The sequence below is a fragment of the Vipera ursinii genome, assembly GCF_947247035.1.
Source record: "Vipera ursinii genome assembly, chromosome: 9".
Lineage (NCBI taxonomy): Eukaryota > Metazoa > Chordata > Lepidosauria > Squamata > Viperidae > Vipera > Vipera ursinii.
Genome location: NC_139523.1, coordinates 15,913,094 through 15,937,746, shown reverse-complemented (window position 1 = coordinate 15,937,746; position 24,653 = coordinate 15,913,094). Strand labels below are relative to the sequence as shown.

The 24,653-nt window shown below is 42.3% G+C and overlaps 1 protein-coding gene across 1 annotated transcript; it reads right to left on the bottom strand.

Moving 5' to 3' along the window:
- Positions 1–3,370: 3,370 nt before the first annotated feature.
- On the bottom strand, positions 3,371–11,891 carry EDN2 (endothelin 2). The gene is made up of 6 exons (XM_083369729.1): positions 11,535–11,891; positions 10,457–10,595; positions 8,578–8,697; positions 6,843–6,946; positions 4,854–4,992; positions 3,371–3,472 (listed from the first exon to the last, which is right to left on the bottom strand). The coding sequence occupies exons 1-6, from the start codon at positions 11,596–11,598 to the stop codon at positions 3,394–3,396; spliced, it is 645 nt and encodes a 214-aa protein (XP_083225855.1). The 5' UTR covers positions 11,599–11,891; the 3' UTR covers positions 3,371–3,393.
- Positions 11,892–24,653: the final 12,762 nt, after the last annotated feature.

Sequence of the window (24,653 nt, the reverse complement as noted above, 5' to 3'; positions counted from 1 at the left end):
AAATACAGTCCGTCCTCAACTTACAATGGTTCTGTTAGTGACAGTTCAAAGTCACAACAGCACTGAAAAAGGCGCCTTAAGACCGTTTCTCACACTTATGACTGTTGCAGCATTCCTGTGGTCATGTGATCAAAATTCAGACACTTTGCAACTGACTCATATTTATGATGGTTGCAGTGTCCTGGGGGTCAAATGATCCCCTTTTGTGACCTTCTGACAAGCAAAGTCAATGGGGAAGTCAGATTCACTCAACAATTGCGACAAGAAAGGTTATAAAATGGGACAAACTCACTTAACTGTCTCTCTTAGCAACAGAAATTTTGGGCTCAGTTGTGGTCATAAGTCAAAGACTGCCTGTAATGAAGTTGGTCAACAATTACCATTAATGTCTCTCATTAACATACTAATCCAAAAGCCAACCAACTGTATTTTGCCTTAATATAATGGTTGAACCCAGGCTTGGGTTGTTTTTGTGACAACTGGCTAATGTAATTCCTCTCTTTAAAACCTACATTTATTGAATCTCCTCATACCCCTGAATAAGAAAGATAGAAAAATTGGTCTGGGATTTTTTTATTATTATTTTTTTACAAATAAAAGTTTGCATTTTAGAGTAAAAAAAAGTTTGAAACAATAAATATATCTACATATATCTACACGTCTATTCAAGCCTTGGAATGCTACATAAAGAAGGTGCATGCAAATATGGACAGAGGGAGACGGCAGATAAGTTCAACTTTCCCATAACATCTTTTGTTGCATAAATCTAGGAATGTACAGAATGAGGCCCTTTTGCTCATTTTTGTGCAAGGCAGTAGATTTTTTTTTTGAGGGAGGCTGAACAAAATCTGCTTAAGTGCAAAAGTAAAACAGACCCTCTTGGTTTTTAGAAAAATATACATTGTGCTCGATGCTGTCATATCCAAGAAAACATTTGAAGCAATGTTTTTAAAGAGCTATACAGAGAGAGAACTTTAAAACCACAATCACCATAGAAACCAGCTAGGATAAGAGCTTCTCAGCCAGATTGCATATCCTGCCACGTGTTTCTTTGGACATTATGGTTCATAAACGAAGCTAAACCTCGTACGAAAAGCAGCTAAAGTGTCCTGTGATTTAGACAAGGAAGGAATTCCCTTCAATGAAAATGAGACGAAATGCTTATTTCCTGAATGAACTAAAAAAAAAGTCTCATAGAGCAAATGAACAATCTTTGATGGACTTTTGTTATAACACAAAAGTATGGAGATGATGCCTACATTCTTAAGTGGAGTTGTGGCAATTAACCTGGTTAAACTATTCTTGATCCCTTATGGCATTTTAAATAAGGAATACTCAACTTAGCTTCCCCTTCTCCTTGTAATTTTTTGGCTTGGATCATATGGGTAGGCAAGACTTCAACTCCCAGAATTCCTGAGCCAGCCATGCTGAGGGGAAAGGGAGAGGTTTCCAAGCTGAGCCATGCTGGCCGAGGAAGTCTGGGAGTTGAAGTCCACGAGTCATAAAAGAGCCAAGGTTGTCTACCCCTGGCTTGGGAGAAAAGAAGGTACCCCAAAGAAGGTTGCATCTGTCTCATTCCCAGATGTACAGGTAGTCCTCGTCTTACAACAGTTTGCTTAGTGAGCGTTCGAAGTTACAGCACTGAAAAAAGTGACTTATGATCATTTTTCAAACTTATGACCATTGCAGCATCCCCAGGGTCACAGGATTTACATTCGGATGCTTGACAAGTGACTCACATTTAAGACGGTTGTGATCCCCTTTTGCGACCTTCTGACAAGCCAAGTCAACGGGGAAACCAGATTCACTTAACACCCGCGTTACTAATTTAACAACTTAAGCGATTCACTGAACAACTGTGGCAAGAAAGATCGTCAAATGGGGCAAAAACTCACTGAACAACCGTCCTGCTTAGCAACAGATGTGGGGGGGGGCTCAACTGTGGTCGTAAGTTGAGGACTAGTTATATTGACAGAAAAATAAAGAGGAATTTGGACAGGACAGTCTTGGGGGAAGCTGTTTGATTCCCACAAGCAAACTACCTCTAAAATCAAATGCCAGAAGAGCATAACCAAGTTCTAGGGAAGTGGGTGGGAAGGACTTTCTTTGCATTATCACATTTGAGGTTATACATATTGCGTTTCCCCCAAATACTTCTGGATGCATAAAATGCCAGCTCTCCACCTGGGCATTTTCTGGGAACCCCATGGACAATCTTCACCCAACGAAGAGGCACAGGAGGAAGAGCAACATCAAGGAGCAGGAGAAAAAGGGGAGAGATGTTTTCTCCTGTTCAGTACGATCTTTGGAATAACAGGGGAACTGTTCCATTCGGAGTGGTGCTCCTTGTTCAACCCAGTCCCAGCTTTTTGTAGACATTTCCTTCTTCTCACTCAACGTCCTTTGACTCCCTAATAGAGGAGCACCTTTGAAAATGGAGGAGTCCATTCACTAAGACAAGGAGAATCCTTAAGGTCCCTGCTGATCCCTTTGTCTTCAGGAAGCTCTTTTCCCATGGAAGACCTTGATATCTTGGAGAGAGTTTTCTGGAAAATTCAGTTCCGGAAAGAATAAGTTCCTGTGAATTATACAATCAAATAAATAGTCAACATTATGTCTACAGCCCATGAATATTCACTGAAGTTTATATTTAACTTTGGGAGCTCAGGAGTCCAAGAGGAACAACACGCGACAGCCTAAACCAGGGGTCTTCAAACTTGGCCCTTTTATGACTTGTGGACTTCAACTCCCAGAATTCCTCAGCCAGCGTGCCTGTCCACAAGTCATAAAAGGGCCAAGTTTGAAGACTCCTGTCCTAAACCATGCAAGCAAATATAATTGTGAACGCCCAGCAAAACATATTATGGCTTAATCAGAGACCTGATTCTGAAAATATATTAAGAGTGGCTGAGTTCCCATCACATATTGAGGCATCTTGCAGCATGTTGTCCAGTTTCCTTACTCTTTTAGGGGAGATTTCGGTATTAGGAAGACCTCATTAAGTCAATGGGGAAATGAGTTTATAAGCAAAGGGGATCTGCTTTCCCAAAGATCAGACAACCATTTGTCTGAAATGGTCTCCTTATTGAGCAGAAGACCTCTGAGGAGAAGACCTCCAACTCTGTCATTCTGTTAAAACAGATATTCAGCTGGCCTACACTCTAGATTGGAGAGAGAGGGATTTCTGACAGAGAACTAGCAAAAGGAGTTCCCCATTTCCAAAATGTCAAGAGGAGGGTGAGCGATGACGATTAAAACTCTGGTCCAAAGCATTTTGCAGATCTTCATCTTTGCCCAATGTGACTGGATATGCAGTGAAATCCCTACACTATACAAATATTAAAAAATTCACAACTAGACCTTTTACCTGAAAACTTTCCGAACTTCAACTTGTCAAGCTTGGGATTTCTGCTGTGAAAGAAGCTTTGCCAACATTCCTGTGTCCTTGAGCAGCTGAATTTTGGGGGGATTTCTGGGGAAAAAAAGGCCAAGGTGAGTCCCATAAGAAAGAGTACTGAGAATGGAAAAATAAAGAGAAAGAAAGATTATTTTTCTTAAATATTTAAATTACTTTTTTAACAGCTTTGATTTCACTCTGCAAGCTTTCTCTCCTTTCTCTTCCTCTCTATGTGTGTGTGTGTGTATGTGTGTGTGTGTGTGTGTGTGTCTGTGTGTGTGTGTGTGTGTTTAACAAAGGATCCAATTCTTAGAAACGTTTATAGCTGGAATCACTTATGCAAGATCTTCTAACAACCCAGTTTAATGATCATTACGGTAAAAAGATGAAAGGATATTTTTTTACTACATTGCCATTCCAGTTACTGTATTGTTATTATATTGTATATTTCAACAAAAGTGTTTTCTTCATAAGATCTAGTTGGGTGTCTAAAAGGACACGATGACACTAGTGATTTGGATTTCTCAAGAAAAATATGTATAATGTTCAACAAATTAATGTAGGAATAGGCAACTGGAGACTTTTCACTGTTTTGGACTACCACAGCCATCATTCTCAGAGAGTATGTGTGTGCCTGATCAAGAGACCTAAAGAAGACATTATAAAGAATAGCCCTTCGGGGTTCAAACTATTCTATCCTATTGTGTTTTTAAAAAGGAAATTTCCATGTAATCCACAAGTATCCTAAAGCAGGGGTCTGCAACCTTGACAACTTTAAGACTTGTGGACTTCAGCTCCCAGAATTCCTCAGCCAGCTATGGGAGCTGAAGTCCACAACTCTTAAAATTGTCAAGGTTGCAGACCCCTGTCCTAGGGAATGCATGAGGAGGCAGGTGCCATAATAATAAAAGTGATGTTTTTGTGGTTTCTACCAAGTATCTATGATGACTTCCATGGGGCCATGCTTGTGGCAAAGTTCACATACAGTTGTGTGTGAACAAAGTTATAATGGGCTTTATTTCAGTTTAGCTGAAAATGCTGTATGAACCCAGCCATTGTGAACTTTATAGCTTATTGAGATGATCCTTCTCAGAAGGAGAACAGTAGCAACATAGATTCCATTCTGACAACTAGGATCCAGCAATGGAGGCTTGGCAGAAACAGAGACCATTCTTGTAGATTTTGACCATGAAATAGAGATATGTCCACACAGCCTACCACCCATTACAATAAAGAAATCCAAATGGGAGGGTGCTAACTTGCTCGGAGGAGCCCCATGAAAGCTGGATCTGCTCAAGAGGAAGTCACTAGCCACTGCAAGGTTTTAGACAAATGTATTTCAACCTAGATATGCTAGAGATTGGAACTTGAATTTTGTGCATGAAAAGGCAGACTTTTGCTATACTAAACTCAGGGACCCTCCAAACTTTTTCAAAAACCTAAGAGCTTCACTTACCCTGCTATGTTGCCCCAGTTGATATTTTGATGGCAGAAATAGAGGCACTCCTTGTCCATCAAGCTGACACAAGAACACCTCTTGGTTCTCGGGTGCTGACTGTTGATTACTATGCGGTGGGATTCTGTCGTTGCCTGGCCTGTTCGTACGTCCAGAGGAAAGGAAAGAGCAGAGAAGATGAATCAGTCACAGCAGCTCTGGCTGGGAAGAGCCAGGAAGGCATCTTGGTATGTAAACAGAGTGATTAGCCTGCCCCGTAGGTCTCCAGCTTAACAGTTTTATAGCAGCCTTGGATAATGCCCGAGATTACAAGATCATAAATGTTGTGTTCTGAGTGTTATTCACTCAGGATGATTACGGGCCCCATGGCTCTTTGGCATGGCTCAGCAAGAAAGCAGAAGCCGAAAGTGATACTGAACATCTAGACTAGTTTGGCCTGTGTTCGCAATGCCTCACGTTTACCAGTAGAGAGAGATGGCTTCATTAGCTGGAGAGGTGGATTCATTAGCAAATGAGATCGACACCCCCAAGAACTGTCAGAACATGGTTAGAGGGAGTCAGATAATAGTTCTCTGTTTGGCTTTTTTCCTTTCTAACTTCTGTCACAATCACACAAAGCGCGGCAAGCTAGAAGTGGGTCAAAGCATGTCAAAAAAACTGACCCCTTTTAAAAGTATTATTCTGCCTTTGAGAGGGTTGCAAACAAAAGCCAAGTCTTTCCCCCCACCTCCAAAAAAATAGCAACCCAGAGGAGGGAGAGGGAGAGGCAGGGGGTTTTAGTCATTGGGTTTTGTGCTAAGAGTAGTATCAGAGGAGCCTGCAAAGCCAAACTTGACTAGAGCTGCTTCCTCCTAAAAGCAGAAAACCAAGTTTGGCTTCGCTGCATCATCAAAATGGGGATGGGAAAAATGTTGAACCTTTAGCATAGGATTGTCATAACAATCCTTTGGAAGGTACCATTCTCACATCTATCTCAGCTGATGCTCTTCCTTAGTTCTTCTGAATTATTCTGGGAACGGAGGGCAAAGGAGTGTCAATGCTCATCTGGGATGACCTTTATGAATCCCTGAGATTCCCATGTCTGCATTGGAAGGGACACTTTATTATTCATTATATAACTTCATTCTCTTTTCTCCTTTTGAGTCTCGCAACTGAAGGCCGAAAGCAAAGAGTTGGAGAAAATAGTTCTTTCCTGCTGTGAAACCTGCCTCTCACTCCCCTGAAAATATACCTTACCACTTCATTCTGAACAAATCAGTTTTCAATAACTGACAGATTTAAGTCGGAAGAAAGGAAGCCTACTGCCTCCTGACGAACTAGATGTTGGCCACCCTGTGCTGAAAGTTGGGAGTTCAACACTGTACGGAAGGGCCCTACACTCTAGATTGGAGGGAAAATAACCTAATCATAGGGCTGAAAGGACCTGTGGTCTTTAATCCAACACCCTGCTCAAGCAGGAGAGCCTATACCAGGGGTAGGCAACCTTGGCTCTTTTATGACTCGTGGACTTCAACTCCCAGAATTCCTGAGCCAGCATGGCTCAGCTTGGAAACCTCTCCCTTTCCCCTCAGCACGGCTGGCTCAGGAATTCTGGGAGTTGAAGTCCACAAGTCATAAAAGAGCCAAGGTTGCCTACCCCTGCCCTACACCATTGCAGACAAATGCCTGTCCAATCTTTTCTTTAAAATCTCCAGTGATGGAGCACCCACAACTTCTGAAGGCAAGCTGTTCCACTGGTTAATAGTTCTCCCTGTCAGAAAATTTCTCCTTAGTTCTAGAAGGATTTCTAAAGGGACTTCTGACAGAGAATTAGCAAAAGGAGTTCTCCATTTCCAAAACCTCAAGAGGAAGGTGAGCAATGACTATTATAACTCTACTCCAAAGTATTTTGCAGAACTTCAGACATGCCCAGTGTGAGTGGATGTGCAGCAGAATCACTACAAAATCTTTTAATACAAGTATTAAAAGACTCACAAGTAGACTTTTTACCTGAAAACTTTCCAGAGTTCAACTTGCCAAGCTTGGTATTTCTGCTCTGACGAAGCTTTGCCAACATTCCTGTATCCATGGGCAGCTGAATTTTCGGGGGATCTCTGGAAAAACAAGGCCAAAGTGAGTCCCATAAGAGAAAATACTGAGAAGGGCAAAATAAAGAGAAAGGGGGATGGTATTAATATTTCTTAAACATGTATTTGAGTTGCTTTTTTAAAAGCTTTGTTTTTACTCTCCAGGCTATCTTTCTCTCCTCTTTCTCATCCTTTCTTTGTTTGTCTGTTTCTCTCTCTCTCCCTCCCTCCCTCTCCCCATGTGTGTGTGTGCATGTGCGCACACGTGTGCATGTATGTTTTTAACAGAGGAAGGATCCAATACTTTGAAAAGTTTATAGCTGAATTTACTTATGCAAGATTTTCTAAGAATCCAGGTTAATGATCATAACAGTAAAAAGATGAAAGGACATTTTTAATAGATTGCCATTCCAGTTATTGTAAAGAATCTAAAGAGTAGCTCCTCTGGGTTAAAATTGTTCTAAAATTGTTCTAAAATTGTCTTTTATAGGAGGGAATTTCAGTGTAATCTATGGGAGTCCACAGAGTAGGCATGTGGGGGCAAATGACATAATAATAAATGTGATGTTTTTGTGCTTTCCACCAAGTATCTACGATGACCTCCATGGGGCAGCTTTGCTAGTGGCAATGTTCCCACACCACAATAAGTTACAATGGGCTTTATTTGGCTTTGGCTAAGAATGTTGTATAAACTCAGCCATTGTGAGCTCCATCACTGGAGATTTTTAAGAATAGACTGGACAGTCACCTGTCTGAGATGGTATAGGTTCTCCTGCTTGAGCAGGGGACTGGACTAGAAGACCTCCAAGGTCCCTTCCAACTACTACTCTACTCTACTTCTATTCTATTCTATTCTATTCTATTCTATTCTATTCTATTCTATTCTATTCTATTCTATTCTATTCTATTCTATTCATAGCTTTTTGGGATGGCCTTCTCGTAAGGAGATCAATAGCTGATCAACAATGTAGATTCCATTCTGGGATTTAGCATCCAACAGTGGAGACATGGCAGAAACAGAGACCATTCTTTTAGATTCTGACCATGAAATAGACATTTGTCCACCCAGCTATCATCCGCTACAACATAGGAATCCAAATAGGAGGATGCTAACTTGCTTGGAGGAACCCTAGGAAAGCTGGGTCTGCTCAAGAGTAAGTCACTACTCTAAGTAGCCTGTTATAAGTGATCAGCCCCAACTATACCTGCATGAAGGATGGGAGCTCTCAATACTTTAGTCTCCCGAGAACACTGCAATGTTGGAATAGCTTTCCTGCTAGCCTCTCGGTGTATATCTGTCCATACCTGGATTTACTTTGCTTCAAAATAACATTGTCTTAGTGGTTTAATCCTGTGCACTTTGATTCCTAGTGTAGAATTTGCAAACTTTGAACCCTGGACTACGCCTTTGCCAAATAAGCCTATTGAAAGTAGCTCTTCTATATTCAACTTGGTCTGATGTCTCTAAGTATTTTGGGATGTTTGGCATAATGGGCAAATAAATTGAGATACTTGCTGAAGTGAGAAAATTTAATCGTAGGCTGATTCAAGGAAATTTCCATCCTGTATAGCGTTCCCTCTATCAATCTCCCAAGAAACTTTGTTGTATATATCAGGGTTAGGATTAGGGATATACTCTTGCTTTTTATATTACTTACTGAGGGTTGCCACGACAGAAAGTTGCACAGATGGTGTCCTTGACATGTGAGCACTCACATCTGGGGAGGGACCTCTTCTTTCGTGCTTTAGGACTTCCTAGCCCATAAGGTACAGAGTGGCTGATTGTGAAAGAAGAAAGCAACAGTCAAGTTAATCTCCGTGATTGGTTGGAAAGACATTTATGATATAGGTTTGGTCAGTAGCCAAGGAAATTGAACAACAGCTAGACATCTCTGTGGTCACTATGAGAGAGAACAATCTCCTTGCTCCAGATACGCTAAGCCATGGGGGTATTCAGTTGGCCTTGAATAATCTGATTTAGAATCTCTGCTGAAGAGATTTGCAAATTGTGGTTTGTGGCTTGGCAAATAAATCCTCATCTCACATTAGGACAGAAAACCCAATGCAATTTCCCTGGCACTGGATGCTTGGACCTAGACCAAGGATGGATGTCTCTCCAAAGGCAGTTGGACTACAGCTCCTATCATCCCTGATCCATGGCCATGTTACGTGGGATTAACAGGAGCAGGAGGACACAGCATTGCTAATCCAGATTAGGTTATATACGTGGGGTATCTCTGGAATTCATATGAAAAAAACAATTACTTTAAGCACAGTTAATTTTAATGAGACCCAAGCATAACTAAAGGGCAGGGCTATGGAACAATGGTTGACTTGTTGTTCTTCATGCATAAGGTCACAGTTTCAATCAGTGGCATTTTCTGAAGTAGCTGTGATCAGTCCAATGAACAATCTTGGGTTGGAGGACCCGATTGTCGGAGTGGACAAAAAGTTGCTTTCTCTGCTCCTATGATGTCTACCAAGTTACATAGCTTAAAGTTCTCCAGGAAAATTTCTGGAGGATAAAGCTATCAATGATGCACAGGGGTGTCTGGATGGGGGATTATTTCCAAAACCAGAGGTGGTGTCCATAAGTCTGAAGCAGCAGGTTCCCTTAAGTTCTTTTTATGGGCTTCCATCAGCATCTAACTGATCAGGATAGGAACAGGACGCTTGGCTCAAAGGGCCCTGGATCTGATCCAGTTGGATTCCTCTCATACAGGCAGTCCTCAACTCACAACCATTTGAATTTACAATGGCACTGGGGGAAAAATGACTTGCAAGCAGTCTTTGCACTTACCACTGTCACAGCATCCCAGCATTCACCTGCTTAATGACTGCAACCACTTCTGGTTGTAAGTCTAGAGTCAAACAGGGTTGTACGCTGAGGACTAACTGTATTCCCTGCTGCCCTGTGCTACCTTTTCATATTGACCAATCTGGACTTGAAGAAGCTCATTTGTTGAAAAGGAAACCAATAAACACTGATAAATGTTGTAGCTTCAGGTGACCTGCAGGGCCTGTTAGTCTCTTTCCACCACCACCCCCAGCCTTTCCCCTTCTTAAAAGTAAAAAAATAAAACTGGAGAAAATGACATGCACCTTCCTCACTGGATTGTTACTCAAGACCGCAGGTTAGCAGGCATAATTAGAACCACACCTAAGCAAGTGCAGTCTGTTTGGCTTGGATCCTAAGCAGCTCAAGAGAGACTGTTGGGGGAACTGTTGGGGTCTTGCCATATAGTGCAACCGGCCAACACCTTCTTGATCATTGTATGCATCTGAGGCTAATTCAGCCTTAACTTCCTAACAAACAACAAACAACCCTTTGAAGCATTTATATTTTCACCGATCACTGTGTAATCAGACAGTACTGCATTATAACCACTGTGCCACCACGGCTCAGAGATGTGTGTTTCCTGGACCTAGCTATGCTGGAGACTGGAACTCAAATTTGCTGCATGACAAGGTGGACTTTTGCTATACCAAGCCCTGGGACCCTGCACCCATTTTCAGAAACCTAAGAGCTTCACTTACCTTGGTGTGTTGATCCAGATGATACCAAGATGGCAGAAATAGATGCACTCCTTGTCCATCCAGCTGGTACAAGAACATCTCTTGGTCCTCTGGTGCCGACTGTTGTTTCCCAGGAGGTGGGATTCTGCTGTCGCCTGGCCTGTTTGTACATCCAGAGGAAAAGAAAGAGCAGAGAAGATGAATCACTCACAGCAGCTCTGGCTGGGAAGAGCCAGGAACGCATCTTGGTATGTAAACAGAGTGATTAGCCTGCCCCCTAGTTTTCCAGCTTAACAGTTTTGTAGCAGCCACAGCCTTAGTTAATGCCCGAGATTGCAAGATCATAAATGTGGTGTTCTTTTATTTACTCAGGGTGTTTACGGACCCCACGGCTCTTTGGCATTGCTCAGCAAGAAACCAGAAGCCGAAAATGATACTGGATATCTCACGTAGGTGTACACTTTGACCCGTGTTCGCAAAGAGCCTCACGTTTATCAGTAGAGAGGTGGATTCATTAGCAAGTGAAATCAACACCCCCAAGTGGGAGCCGGTAATGGTTATGTCTTTGGCTTCTTTCCTTTCTAAATTTAGCCACAATCGCCTAAAGCGTGGGCAAGCTATGAGTATGCCAAAAGGACTGAGCCTTGATTTTTATTTTTGTATTATCCTTGCTTTGAGAAGATTAAAAAAAAAGGAAGTCTTTTTTCTTCTTCTCAAAAATAGCAAACCAGGAGAGGGAAGGGGGGGGGTTAATCACTGGGATTTATGCTAAGAGTAAAATCGGAGGAGCCTGCATCCCTGCAAAACCAAGCTTCACTAGAGCTTGCTTCCTCCAGCCTGCAGTCCCCTAAAAGCCAAGTCTGGTCCTGCTGCTCACTGGAGGATGGAGAAGGTGGTTAGCATCTGGCTGACAAGGAGGAGGGGTGGTGGGGGGTGGTCAAAAGCTATGGCTCCTTCCCAAGCAAAATGCATATTTTTTTTAAAAAAAAATAATAATAATAATAATAACAACAGCAGGATTTAAAACAGGCACAAAGAGAGCCCCAAAATAGTTATCCTTTAAAAATAAAAAAAATAAAAATCCTGACGGTTCTCTCACCTTCTGGCTGCAGGACACAGAGGGCGACTGCAAAAGAAAAGAAACAGGACAGATTGTTTACCATTGTGGCTACCTGGATTAAGGTGAGGCCAATGTGCTGCCCCTTTCCCTCCCCACAGCCGCCCAGAGACGCTTCTGAGGTCCCAGGTCTCCGCTGCAGGTGTTTTATAACCCTGCCGGCGGCGCGTCACAGGCGCCCGTGGGCCCGCCTCTCACCTCGCCCTCCCGGCGTGGGACGGGGGCGCCCTTCGGGTGGCGAGCCAAGGGGGCACCGAGCCAACCAATCGTCCCGTCGCTCCGCCGCCGCTGCCTTGCCTGGCGGATCAGGTTGCGCCTGTTCCCGCAGCATTCAGACGTTCGTCTGTCTCCCCCCCCCCTGCCTCCGGGGTAACTTCGGATTCATACAAGAAGCGACCCGAAGAAGGTTGGAGGTGGCCGGACGCCGAAGCTATAATAGAGGGAAATCAGCGATCTCCGCCCTTGGCTGACTCGTGGCTTGGATCTGGAGCACAGTCCCATCCTCCTTTAGCCCTGCCGACTGGAGGAATGGGGGTTTCAGCCCATGGAGGACTCCAAGTTCGGGAGAGTTGGGTTTGAAAGGCATGATTTAGTGCTGGGGGGGGGAAAGGCAAGCTCGCATCCCATGAGTGGGTGACGGGTTGGCAAGATGCCCCCTTCCTGCACCAGAATTCAGCTTGGGTGCTTTGTATTCTTTCAGCCCTCTAACGGTTTCTCTAACCATAGTTTACTCATTGAACCCAGTTGTCTGAGTGCAGAGAACCACAAATCAATCAACCTCGGTTTTTTTTTCTCTTCCTAGCAATGAACTCCACAAATTGGCATATGCCATGCCTGTGCTTATATAGGTTGTACACACCTTTTGGAAGGAAGGAAGGAAGGAAGGAAGGAAGGAAGGAAGGAAGGAAGGAAGGAAGGAAGGAAGGAAGGAAGGAAGGAAGGAAGGAAGGAAGGAAGGAAGGAAGGAGGGAGGGAGGGAGGGAGGGAGGGAAGGAAGGAAGGAAGGAAGGAAGGAAGGAGGGAGGGAGGGAGGGAGGGAGGGAGGGAGGGAGGGAGGGAAGGAAGGCTAAAAGGGTGCCATCTCCCATTTTCTCCCATGAATATCTCAGCATTTAGTGTTTGGAGATTAAATGTTCTAAGAAAAAAAAAGCACCTACCATTTTGAAGATAAATTTAAGCAGGAAATCCATCCATAGGGTCTAATGTCCTACCAGGTATGGTCCCCAGGGGGCAGCCTCACCTCTTGAAATTATCTAAATTCTGAAGGTCCTATGAGGGCCTAGCACCTCCTCAAAGTCCATGAGATGATAAGCATACTCCTGTCTCCTTTCTGTTTCACCCAGCACTGCCTGTCAAGGTAGGCTGATAAACAGTACCAGGGTTGCTGAATGAAATGCTGAATGAAGTTTGAGCCATGCATGTATGTTCTCCTGTGTGCGTTCTGCTTCTATTTGCAAGCTTAAACCAAATTCACAACTTGCTCATATCTCATTTAGATTCTCCCCATGACTATTTTGTTAAATCACATTGACTGTTCCACACTTTTAAGCACTTACCAGCTCTTATCTGTGAAGTTTTCAGTGCATGAAGGCCGGCCTGCCATCAGAAATCCATCCCACCATTGTTGTTTTTGTTGTTGCATCATTTGCAAACCGTGCACCATTCAGCCAAAGGATGTGATCTCACCCAACACTTCCCATTTCCCCCCACACAGGGTCATGCTCGAGGATCCAGCATTCCACAAAGCCACTGCCTTTATAGTAACCATGATAAGAGGTTTGTGGGTCAGGGAAGGGTGCCAGAGAGAGAAAGACCTTTGCAAAATGCCAGTCATCTTTTTGGTCTGAAATCTCAAAGGGTAGAGAAGATGAAATCTCTATTGGGTAAGTGACAGATCTTGAGGGAAGGGGATGACATGAGCAATTTACGTTAAAAAATCAGAAAGACACCCAAAAAAGAGTTAGGCACACCCATTGCATACATGTCTCACAAAGGCTTCTAAGAAAAATGTAAAGTGATGCAAGATTTCTCTGGGCTTTGTCTCAGTTGGGCAACCACCAAGTTGATTACTCCAGCATTTATCATGAAAGACAATTATCTATGGTCTACCTTGGATTTGGTCAACAAATAAAATTACAAGTCAGTGTTAAAATGCATCCTCAGCCTGGCTGAGGAATTCTGGGAGTTGAAGTCCACAAGTCATAAAAGGGTCAAGTTTGAAGACCCCTGAGCTAGAAGATCCTAGGTTCCAGCCACAGCACAATCAGTGAAAGGACCCCGGTTACACATAATGGAGGACTCCCAGGAGTTCTGCCAAGCTAAGATTACTACTTACAACCATGTATGCATGCGATGTTTTCAATATTTAAAACCATGTTGTTACATGGTTTTAAATATTGAAAACATCGCATGCATACATTTATTTTAAAAACATTCTTATAATTCCCCAAACAAATAACTATAGAGTCTTGGTTCGAAAGTGGGAGAGAAAAATGCCAAGATAACTTAAGAAGAGTGAAACCTTTCGTCTTATGCTTGATGTTCCTAAAACTGTTCCTAAAGCTGTAGTTACACAGCCTCTTCGTTTCATTAATTGAGTGAAGGCAATGTGATATGACGATCAAAGCAAGATTGACCATAAGCAAGTTTAGTATGCTGTGTGAATCCAACCCCTTGATTGTTAATTAGTCTGAATAAAAGAATTGGGTGGAAGCAGCCTAGGAAAGACATCCTTTTCACTTATTCCACACTACACAACATTTTTGTGAGGATCACACTGTTGTGGAAGAAAATCTAGCGCAGTTCCATTAGTAGAATGGTGGGGTTTCAAAAGGGTTGAAATATATACTTAAAGCATTGACGTAAATCAGAAAGTGGTCTTTATGGCACACTTATTGTAGGTATTATCAAAATGCTATCAGAGTGACAATCTTGGCTTTGGGGAAGGTTGAAGTAGGGTCAATCCCTTACTAAGTGGTTATAAAAACATAAAACTTCTGGTGATCCATGAATATATCCATAGAGCTTTGTTTGCAACAATACAGAAATAGTTTCTGGCCACCTTCTGCCAGGACCTTTCTTCAACTTGTCAGTCAAGTCCATCAGCCCAAGGTTCACTGGTGGTCTCCCATTCACGTCCTTCAAATCTAATCCCGCTTCATATTTCATGATCAGCCTTACTCAGCTCATTCATTCATAATTGCTGCTGTCCACTATGCTTCAGGCACAGTCCCTGGTGTTTAAACGTGGATCCTATCCCTGATCTTGGCCCTTATTTCACTGGGGCATAGAATTCAAGGGTTGGGAGGGTCCACCAGGATCAATCTTCTGAAAATACAGGAAAATAAATCGAACCGTGTTTGAATGGTGGCTGTACTCCAGAGATGGAGAACCCTCAACGTTCATAAGTACAGTGTTTCACTCTTTTGTGAATCTTACTATTAAGGAGGTTTTTTCCCTTATGTTTAAGCAAAGTAAAACCAAAATCAACTGTATTGATAAGGATTTTTCATGAACATTTATCAATTTGATCCCTTTTAGATCCTCACAGCAATTCGAAGAGGAAGAGGAAGATGAGAATGTGCCAAACGGGGATCTGAACTGAGATCTCCTAAATGGATAGGCCAATAAACTCTTCACTTGCTTTTCCCAACCAAGGACCATCTCGATAAATTGCACTGCAATTCCAATCATCCTCAATTTGTCCTCTCCATGGCAGCTGGGAATTATGAAGGGGGAGGCAACTGTGGTGGGTAATTACTGTAAAGTTTTCCAGGCAATACAATGGCAGCTTAGAACCATGCCATCTCTTCTGAGTTGCCCATATATGCCCACATGGTGCTTAGGGCCAGCTCTAGGCTAAGGCAGAGTATGTGCCAAAGCAACACATTTTATGGGGCACCAAAATACCTCTGGAAAACACTATAGAAAAGCAAAGCAGCAGTAACAGCACATTGCATGAACCAGTTCACCTGCTTCAAGGTTAGAATTTTGCAGGATTCTTGTCGTACAATAACCATGGGTGCTGATGTCATTACAATTATTTACTCTGTATATAGGATGAAAATGTCTGAGAAAAAAAACTGTCCAGGGCTGAAAATCTGTAACTTCAAAAATCTGTAATCTGTAAACTCAAAAAACCTGAAGGAACAAAGAAACAAGAGGACACCACGTTGAAATTCTTAACAAAAATCAGAAAATGAGCCAAACCAAAGGGGAGCATCCGAATATGGCTTTGCCTAGGTTGCCAAAATAATTAGAGAGCTGGCTTGCATGTAGTAGGCTGTCACCTCTTTCATGCTTCAACAGTACCAAGATGGTTTATGCTGATCCATCCTTATCCTTATGCTGAAGGATACGGTGATCCAAACATGGAACGTGCTGCAAGACAAGGGTCTGCTAATCTGGGCAAGACAATTTCACATTTTTTTTAATCAAGGGGCAGGGTGGTGGGGGTGGGAAAGGGGCCAGATTCCACCAGATCAGTGCCTTACTTGGGAAAACATTCTTGATTATCGGTTCTTGGGAGGTGCTAAAGAATCAGAAAGAGAGGTGGGAAATGAGAAGAAGGTTATCGAAAACCTGTAAAGGGATTCAGTTAACAATACGTAATCCCTCCCTACAAGAGACGGCAAGCCTTTTAGGGGCAAGCTGAGTCAGGCAGGTGCAATGCAGGCGCAGGTAGGTGAGGCTGGGAGAGATCATTTACATGTGGTGGGGGGAGGGAATGGGACAGGACGACTCAATGACTTCATTTTCAAATCCTTTCGCTGCAGAAGGGAGAGGAGAAGGAAGCTGGCTTTGAAGATTGACAAGCTATTGTAGGTTGCTGCTAGCTGTGGAAACCTCCCCGATCTAAATATTGAAAACGGGTGGGAAACACTTTATACTTTAGCAGATAAGTGACCTAAAGTATTTATGGCCAGCAATCCAGATTACTCCATTTTCTGGTATGTATGCATGCCTATGAGTGTGTGTATTTCCACACTTACATAATAATCCTGGCTATGCTCGTCAGCTCTGCAAACAGTCTATAAATAAACTTCATCCTTTTAACAATATACAAAGCCCCTCTGAAATAAACTAGGTTGAAAGTCTGTGACTTAAAAAAAAAAGAAAAGAAAAACAATGACTGTGCTTATATAGCTACACTTACCAATAGTAAACCGGGCCAGGTTAAAAAAATAGCTCTAAGTTTTCTGGGACTGATATACAGCACACAAAGCTCTTAATTAGGAGGGACGCGGTGGCTCAATGGGTTAGGACGCTGAGCTTGTCGATCAGAAGGTCGGCAGTTTGGCGGGTCGAATCCCGAGTGTCGCGTAACAGAGTGAGCGCCTGTTACTCGTCCCAGCTTTTGCCAACCTAGCAGTTCGAAAGCGCGTAAAAAAAATGCAAGTAGAAAAATAGGGACCACTACGGTGGGAAGGTAACAGCGTTCTGTGCACCTTTGGTGTCTAGTCATGCCGGCCACATGACCACAGAGACGTCCTCGGACAAGCGCTGGCTCTTCGGCTTTGAAACGGAGATGAGCACCGGCCCCTAGAGTCGGAAACGACTAGCACACATGTGCGAGGGAACCTTTACCTTTTTTAAGCTCTTAATTAGCTTAATAAGCTCTTAATTAGCTCTTAATTGGCTGGATTCAGGAGATATCCAAGGCTAAGCTGTTGTTGGCTTGTAAGGAGTTCATCTCAACATAGCCAGGAAGTTGAGTGGCTAAAAATGAGATTCAAACTCAGTTCTTTTCGTCTGAACTCACTCAGATGAAGAAAGTAGAGTTTGGCAAATAAATGGTCCATTTTTCTTGAAAGCTTTCTTGGCAGCAGGTTGATCTGAACATCTTTATCCTCCTTTCACCTATAGAAGGCAATCTGTTTTCAGAATGTTTTTCTGAGATGCACGGGTGTCCACCGGGTATGATCAGAAAATCCAAATGTCGCCCACAATGGCACAATTAAGGCTCTGCCTTTTCTTTATGCGTCTCACATAAAAGCAGTGGTGGCTCAGTGGTCAGAATACAGTATTGCAGGCTAATTCTGCTGACTGCCCACAGTTCGATCCTGACCGGTTGAAGGTTGATGCAGCCTTCCATCCTTCCAAGGCCGGTAAAATGAGGACCCAGACTGTTGGGGGCAATAGGACGACTCTGTAAACCCCTTAAAATGCTGTGGTCCATGGGGTCGTAAGTAGTCAGACACAATTTAGCGACTAACACCACCACCAAAAGGAGGCTTTCCCGACTTCCACTTAACCGCGATACTATGTGATATTAATAATACTGGCAATTATTTTCCTTGCCCTGTCCCTGTGTCGTTCATCTTGTCCCAAATCTCCAAGCCAGCTAGACTTAAGCTGTCCACATCTCCACCAGTATGAAAGTAGTATTTCCCCCATTATTCTGAGGCTGGACAAAAATAATTTGAAGATGTGTCGAAACAGGGAAGGAAGGAAATAAGTCAAGTGATTGCATTGACAGGTAACGATGGCAGGACAGGCATCATTTTTATTTATTTTTTATTTTTATTCTATTTATATCCCGCCCTTCTCCGAAGACTCAGGGCGGCTTACAAGCTTAGCAGTAGCCTTCAATCTATGTATATGCCTGCTTATTAGGGCTTTCACACACACCCCAAGCGGCATTATTACAAAGTCAGCTTAATTGCCCCCAACAATCTGGGTCCTCATTTTACCTACCTCGGAAGGATGGAAGGCTGAGTCAACCTTGATCCTGGTGGGACTCGAACCTGCACTAATTGCAGGCAGCTGGTGTTACTTAAGGAGGCATTAGCCCACTGCTCCACCAAGGCTCTTTCAGCCGCACAAATGGCAAATTTCAGGTCAGTCTTATTTTCTGCTGATTCAAGAGTGGGCAGAGAGTACATTCAAACAGTAAGGAACGGCAAGAAAAACTACGCAGTCAAGAAGTAAGACAATGCAAACATGTACCAGTAGGTGGCAAAGACAGAAGCTGAGCTGCAAATCATGTACATTATCATGTACAAGCATCGACCAAAAATTATGTGGCTGTGCTATATCGTGCTGGGGGAGACACTTGCACGATATATCTGGTATCTTAACAATCCATAGACAATTCCCAAATCCAAGAACTTAGTGCATTAAATAAAGGGGTACAACTGTTCTACCCTTATGCAGCCTAGTTACAATGAGATCAGGATTTAGAACCACGTTCTGAAACAGAACAGTAAACCATAACTGTAACTGTCTGCTGCAATGAGTTACGTGAATATCTATAATGCTGAAACTTTTTTGGGTCCTAGCAGCGAGAACAGTGTCTCTCAAACTTAATTCTTGTTATTGCTTTTAAAAGAAAAGAAAGAAAGAAAGAAAGAAAGAAAGAAAGAAAGAAAGAAAGAAAGAAAGAAAGAAAGAAAGAAAAGGAGGGAGGAAGGCAGAAGGAAGGAAGGAAGGAAGGAAGGAAGGAAGGAAGGAAGGAAGGAAGGAAGGGAAAAAGAAAGAGAGAGAAAGAGAAAGAGAAAGAGAAAGAGAAAGGAAGGAAGGAAGAAAGAAAGAAAGAAAGAAAGAAAGAAAGAAAGAAAGAAAGAAAGAAAGAAAGAAAGAAAGAAAGAGAGAGAGAGAGGGGGGGAGGGAGGGAGGGAGGCAGGGAGGAAGAAGGAAGAAAAAGAAAAAGAAAAAGAAAAAGAAAGAGAGAGAGAGAGAGAGAGAGAGAGAGAGAGAAAGAAAGAAAGAAAGAAAGAAAGAAAGAAAGAAAGAAAGAAAGAGGAGCTAAATAATATTATTCCACCAAAGAATACCCTTATTTTATAGTCTTACACAGTGGAAATGGATTTGCACACAGCTGCTTTTAAGGCAAATCACACAGTCCTGACTGGAGAACATTTTAAAAATGGATCCCATAAGCTGTCAAGAAGATTACTCTATGAACTTGACGGAAATCTTTTGTATTGCTTGCTACACTTTTCTTAAGCTTTCATGGGGTTTTATTTTATCTCTTCATCCTGAATGGTTTGACTTTTATTAGATTGTTGTCATGGATGAAGTGTTCTTGCAATCGGCTCAATGGGATAAAAAGACCAAAATATAAAAAGACCAATATATAAAATTTAACAGGCTCTAAAAGAAAGGTTCTAAAGATGTCACTTTGTTGATAATTACGGTAAATATGAGAGCCCAAGGCTGGGTAATTGATTATATTGTGTAGGTGGGTGGAATTTTGCTTCGTTGCAATTTTTAAAAGGGAAAGCTATTTAGCGATGGAAAACAACTCTTGAGATTCAGGCTATTGACTTCTTTTATGATTTCTTTGACTTCAAAATCAATATTCTCAAAGAACAAGGAAAGTAGGCTCCAATATTCTAATTTCTTCTATCTAATGGCTTCAAATCTTTGTGTTGAAAAGATGAAGGCATCATTAGTGTTCTATGGGCAGCAGTTTGTTCTTAAATGGAAAAACATGTCTTGAGATGTTCTGTTTATTGCTCTGGGGGCCAGAAAAAGGCATTTCCAGATATTCTCCAACTATCTGATCCGTATTTTCCCAGTTTTCCCTTTTTCTCATGACCCCTACGATCACCACCACAGTCACCTAGACAGGGGTAGGCAACCTTGGCTCTTTTATGACTGGTGGACTTCAACTCCCAGAATTCCTGAGCCAGTGTGGCTGGCTCAGGAATTCTGGGAGTTGAAGTCCACCAGTCATAAAAGAGCCAAGGTTGCCTACCCCTGCAATGCGAGTCCCAGTCCAGCATTCAGGGTATGAAATGAGGCACAGAATCCCCTTTTGAGTTCTGGTTGTGCTGAATAACAATTTGAAGCAAGGTGCTTCTCATGTCATCATTCATAGCCAGTACTATTTGCAAGCAAATATTTCTCATCCTTTCAGAAATTTGGAGAAATCTTCATCCTTCTGTCCCTTTGTTAAATAAGGGCTACAAAACTCTATTAAGGGGGAAGGCAAAGGAATACAGAAAATTCTAGCTATTTGATGCCATCTAGTGGTTGTCCAGTTTTTTGGCCACTCAGATTTGATAACTTGAGGGAGGGGTGTATTTTGAAATCTTCACCCCAGCAAAATCGATTGCATGCATTTATTATACAGTATTTTGTTAAAAGTACCTAAAATCATCCTCATCCCATTTCTCTTGCACAAGCTGGAGCTTGTGGAATGTGCTTCTACTAAAATGCAAAAAATAAAGCACATGTAACTTTAAAAAAACCACAACCCACCTCTTTTGCTACCAGTTGCAACATTGATCACCATGAACCAAAGGGCAGAAACAGTCTATGAAAATGTTAAGCAAAGCAGTAGCACAGTCACACCTTGAACATGAAAAAGTCACCAGCAAAAGGCCTGAGCTTTAGTATCTTAGTTTATAAACTGAATTTCACAGCACCCAAAGGGGCAGGTTAGTGTTTGGCATGATTTGCATGCTGTCCCTGGGTTGAGCGCCAGGGCGTTCCTGATCCACCAAGCAACCCAGATGGAACAAGTGATAAGCATCCCAAAGGTGCTTTTTCAAGAGTCAACTGGACTTCCTTGTTTTTCTTTGAAGACGTTTCACTTCACATCCTAGAAGCTTCTCCAGTTCCAAATGAATAGTGGAGAAAGGAAGTATTTATATTGCTTGCAGTCACCTGGTTGTTAGCAGTCTTTCTGAGAATTATCGAGCTTGGAGGTGGATCAGTCAGAGCTGAAGAAACTACTTGGATGAGAAGCGAAACTTCTTCAAAGAAAACCAAAGAAGTTCAGTTGCCTCTTGAAAAAGAACCTTTGGGACAACCATGACCTGGATGACTGAGAATCTCCATAGACATTAAATGATAAGCATCTATCAATAAAAGCATATCAACTGGAGGCTGAACACAAAGTGAAGCTGTAGTTTTCAACATATATGCTAGGAAGCTACATAGCATGTACTGTATATTTAGCATGGTAATAATAATAATAATAATAATAATAATAATAATAATAATAATAATAATAATAATAATAATAATAATAAGAAGAAGAAGAAGAAGAAGAAGAAGAAGAAGAAGAAGAAGAAGAAGAAGAAGAAGAAGAAGAAGAAGAAGAAGAAGAAGAAGAAGAAGAAGAAGTAGTTGGAAGGGACCTGGGAGGTCATCTAGTCCAACCCCCTGCTAAGGCAGTTGTATACATATATATGTATACCATGATATGGTTGGTCAACCAGTCAGCCAGATGTTTAGACTGGATTTGGCATTTTTATCCACCTAAAGAGTCCTTCCCTGGGATAGGCAGATGTTGTTTTATGGTATTAAAAGCATTAACACAGAATGTAAACTGTTCCAGGTAAAGCTGCCTTTTGCAAGTGACTGAATGTGATTTTGTCAATTCTGATGATGTTCAAGCGGTGCTCCAGATGTTTTGGGATTGCACCCAAAGTGTCTATTACTATTCATACTTTCCTTGCTTTCTTTTGCCATTGACCTTCTTCTACTTATAAGTCTTTGTGTTTTGTGATTGTCTCCAGTCTTTCTCTCCTCTTCCACTGTCTCCAGATACTGCAATGTCTTTTTATCTTTCTTTTCAACAGTTGTTAAGTCGATAAGTTAGCACTGATGTGTGCTGGGTGAATTTACTCTAAGGCAGCTCCTATGTGGAGTCTTAGAAGCAAATACCTTCTAGTCTGCTTGACTGGCTTTCCAAAATGTTGTCCACTACCAGGGTACACATTACATTGTTCCAGATGTAATTTTAGTTAAAGCCAATGAGAGCTGGCTTATATTTAATCTCGGAGAAAAGAATTAACAATGACAAGTTTTGATTTTCATTATTTCATTGGAAATTGTCCATGAGACATTTTGCCTAAAAGTGGAAAAAGAAAATCTTATTTGTCCCCTCGCACATATGAGTTAGTTAGGTTGGAATGTAAACTTTCTTTGGATTTTTCAGGACAACTAGAAGACAGGCTGACTCCAAAGAAGCGGCTCCAGAGTGATCAGCAGCTCTCGGAGAGAACTGCATTTTCATGCCTGCCATACTGCAAAGCATCAGATCATGGGTGAGAATGGTTGGGGAGAGAAGAATGAAACAATTCTTCCTCTTCTATCTGACTGCCTCCTTCAGAGCATCATCTGCTGGGAAAGTTAGATGCCAGGGAAAGGGAAAGCTTTGGAGAACTAAGAAACAGGATATCGCGGGTTGGTGGGAAAAAGATTCAGGAGTAGGTCAGTTCCTGATATCTCAAAGTTTCTCAGAAACTTTGGAGAACTAACCCCAATTACCCTAGCCCAGGGGTAAGGCAACCTTGGCTCTTTTATGACTCATGGACTTCAACTCCGAGAATTACTGAGCCAGCATGGGGGAACTATGGCCCCTTCATGACTCGTGGACTTCAACTCCCAGAATTCCTGAGCCAGCATGGCTCAGCTTGGAAACCTCTCCCTTTCCCCTTAGCATGGCTGGCTCAGGAATTCTGGGATTTGAAGTCCACGAGTCATAAAAGACCCAAGGTTGCCTACCCCTGGCCTAGCAGGTGGGCAGCAAGATAAGCTAATGGGCTTGACATCATATATGGCAGCTGCCTATCTTCCTAACTGAAATTGGAAAGGTTTGGAAATAACACCAAGTTATTTCTGGCCTGTTTGTTTCTGAACCATTCCCTGGCCTTTAGTTTTTGTGCTCTTCACAGGTGGTCCTCGACTTACAGCAGTTTGTGACTTATTACCAGTTTTCACACTTGTGGCCATCGCAGCATCCCCATGATCAACATTTAGACTCTTGGCAACTGACCCATATTTATGACGGTTGCAGTGTTCACCTGATCCCCTTCTGCAACCTTCTGACCAGCCAAGTCAATTGGGGAAGCCAGATTCACTTAACAGCCGCGTCACTAACTTAACAACTGCAGCGATTCACTTAAGAACTGTGGCAAGAAAGGTCATAAAGTAGGGCAAACATTCTCTTAATAAATGTCTCACTTAGCAACAGAAGTGTTGGTCTCAACTGGGGTCGTACGTTGAGGACTACCTGTATTGCAAGTTAATCCGAGGAGTCGTATCAATCCCTAAATAAAATCCAAACTCCCTTCCACAGTTTGCAGATTTTTCACTTTTGTTTCTTAGCCTGATAATGATTGTGGTAGTTTCCATGCAGCCATCGTGAGATGACTTGTCATCGGCTTGAACCTGGGATTTGTTTGGCTTTCGTTGGTCAGCTTCATAAAAGTTAAAGTCCAAGCAGGCCAGCAGAGATGAAAAGCATTGGCTTTACACACTTTTGCTCACCCCCTTTGAACAAAACCGATTTTCTGAGCATGGCTGGCTCAGGAATTCTGGGAGTTGAAATCCACGAATCATAAAAGAGCCAAGGTTGCCTACCCCTGCAATGCGAGTCCCAGTCCAGCATTCAGGGTATGAAATGAGGCACAGAATCCCCTTTTGAGTTCTGGTTGTGCTGAATAACAATTTGAAGCAAGGTGCTTCTCATGTCATCATTCATAGCCAGTACTATTTGCAAGCAAATATTTCTCATCCTTTCAGAAATTTGGAGAAATCTTCATCCTTCTGTCCCTTTGTTAAATATGGGCTACAAAACTCTATAAGGGGGAAGCAAAGGAATACAGAAAATTCTAGCTATTTGATGCCATCTAGTGGTTGTCCAGTTTTTTGGCCACTCAGATTTGATAACTTGAGGGAGCGGTGTATTTTGAAATCTTCACCCCAGCAAAATCGATTGCATGCATTTATTATACAGTATTTTGTTAAAAGTACCTAAAATCATCCTCATCCCATTTCTCTTGCACAAGCTGCAGCTTGTGGAATGTGCTTTGAACAAAACCGATTTCTTAATTTGCCAGATCATCCCTTCTTTCCACGATTTCTCCCTCATCCTCCTGGTACCTCTTTCTGTCAAGGTACTGTTATGCAAATTTGGGAGCTGAACTGCTCAGCTGATGGTTTACAGTTGGCAACTCTCCTACACCAATTTTGGTAATAGTTTTCTACGTGAGGAGGGATGAGTAAGCCAGCAGAAATGAGCAAGGCTCATTGTTCCTTGCAGCATAGCTGAAATATGAACGAGCGGGGTTGAGAAAATAAACCAAGTATAATGCTGGCCAAAGATAAATAAAGAGTTGAGGAAGGCTGGTGAAGTGACAT

Excerpts from the sequence above, each read along its gene's own strand:
- EDN2 (XM_083369729.1), bottom strand. The coding sequence starts at position 11,598 with ATGGTAAACAATCTGTCCTGTTTCTTTTCTTTTGCAGTCGCCCTCTGT. Across the intron at positions 6,947-8,577 it reads TTCTGTCGTGGCAACCCTCA|AGATCCCCCGAAAATTCAGC; the intron begins GTAAGTAATATA and ends TTGTTTTTCCAG. Across the intron at positions 3,473-4,853 it reads AACTGGGGCAACATAGCAGG|AAATCCCCCCAAAATTCAGC; the intron begins GTAAGTGAAGCT and ends TTTTTTCCCCAG.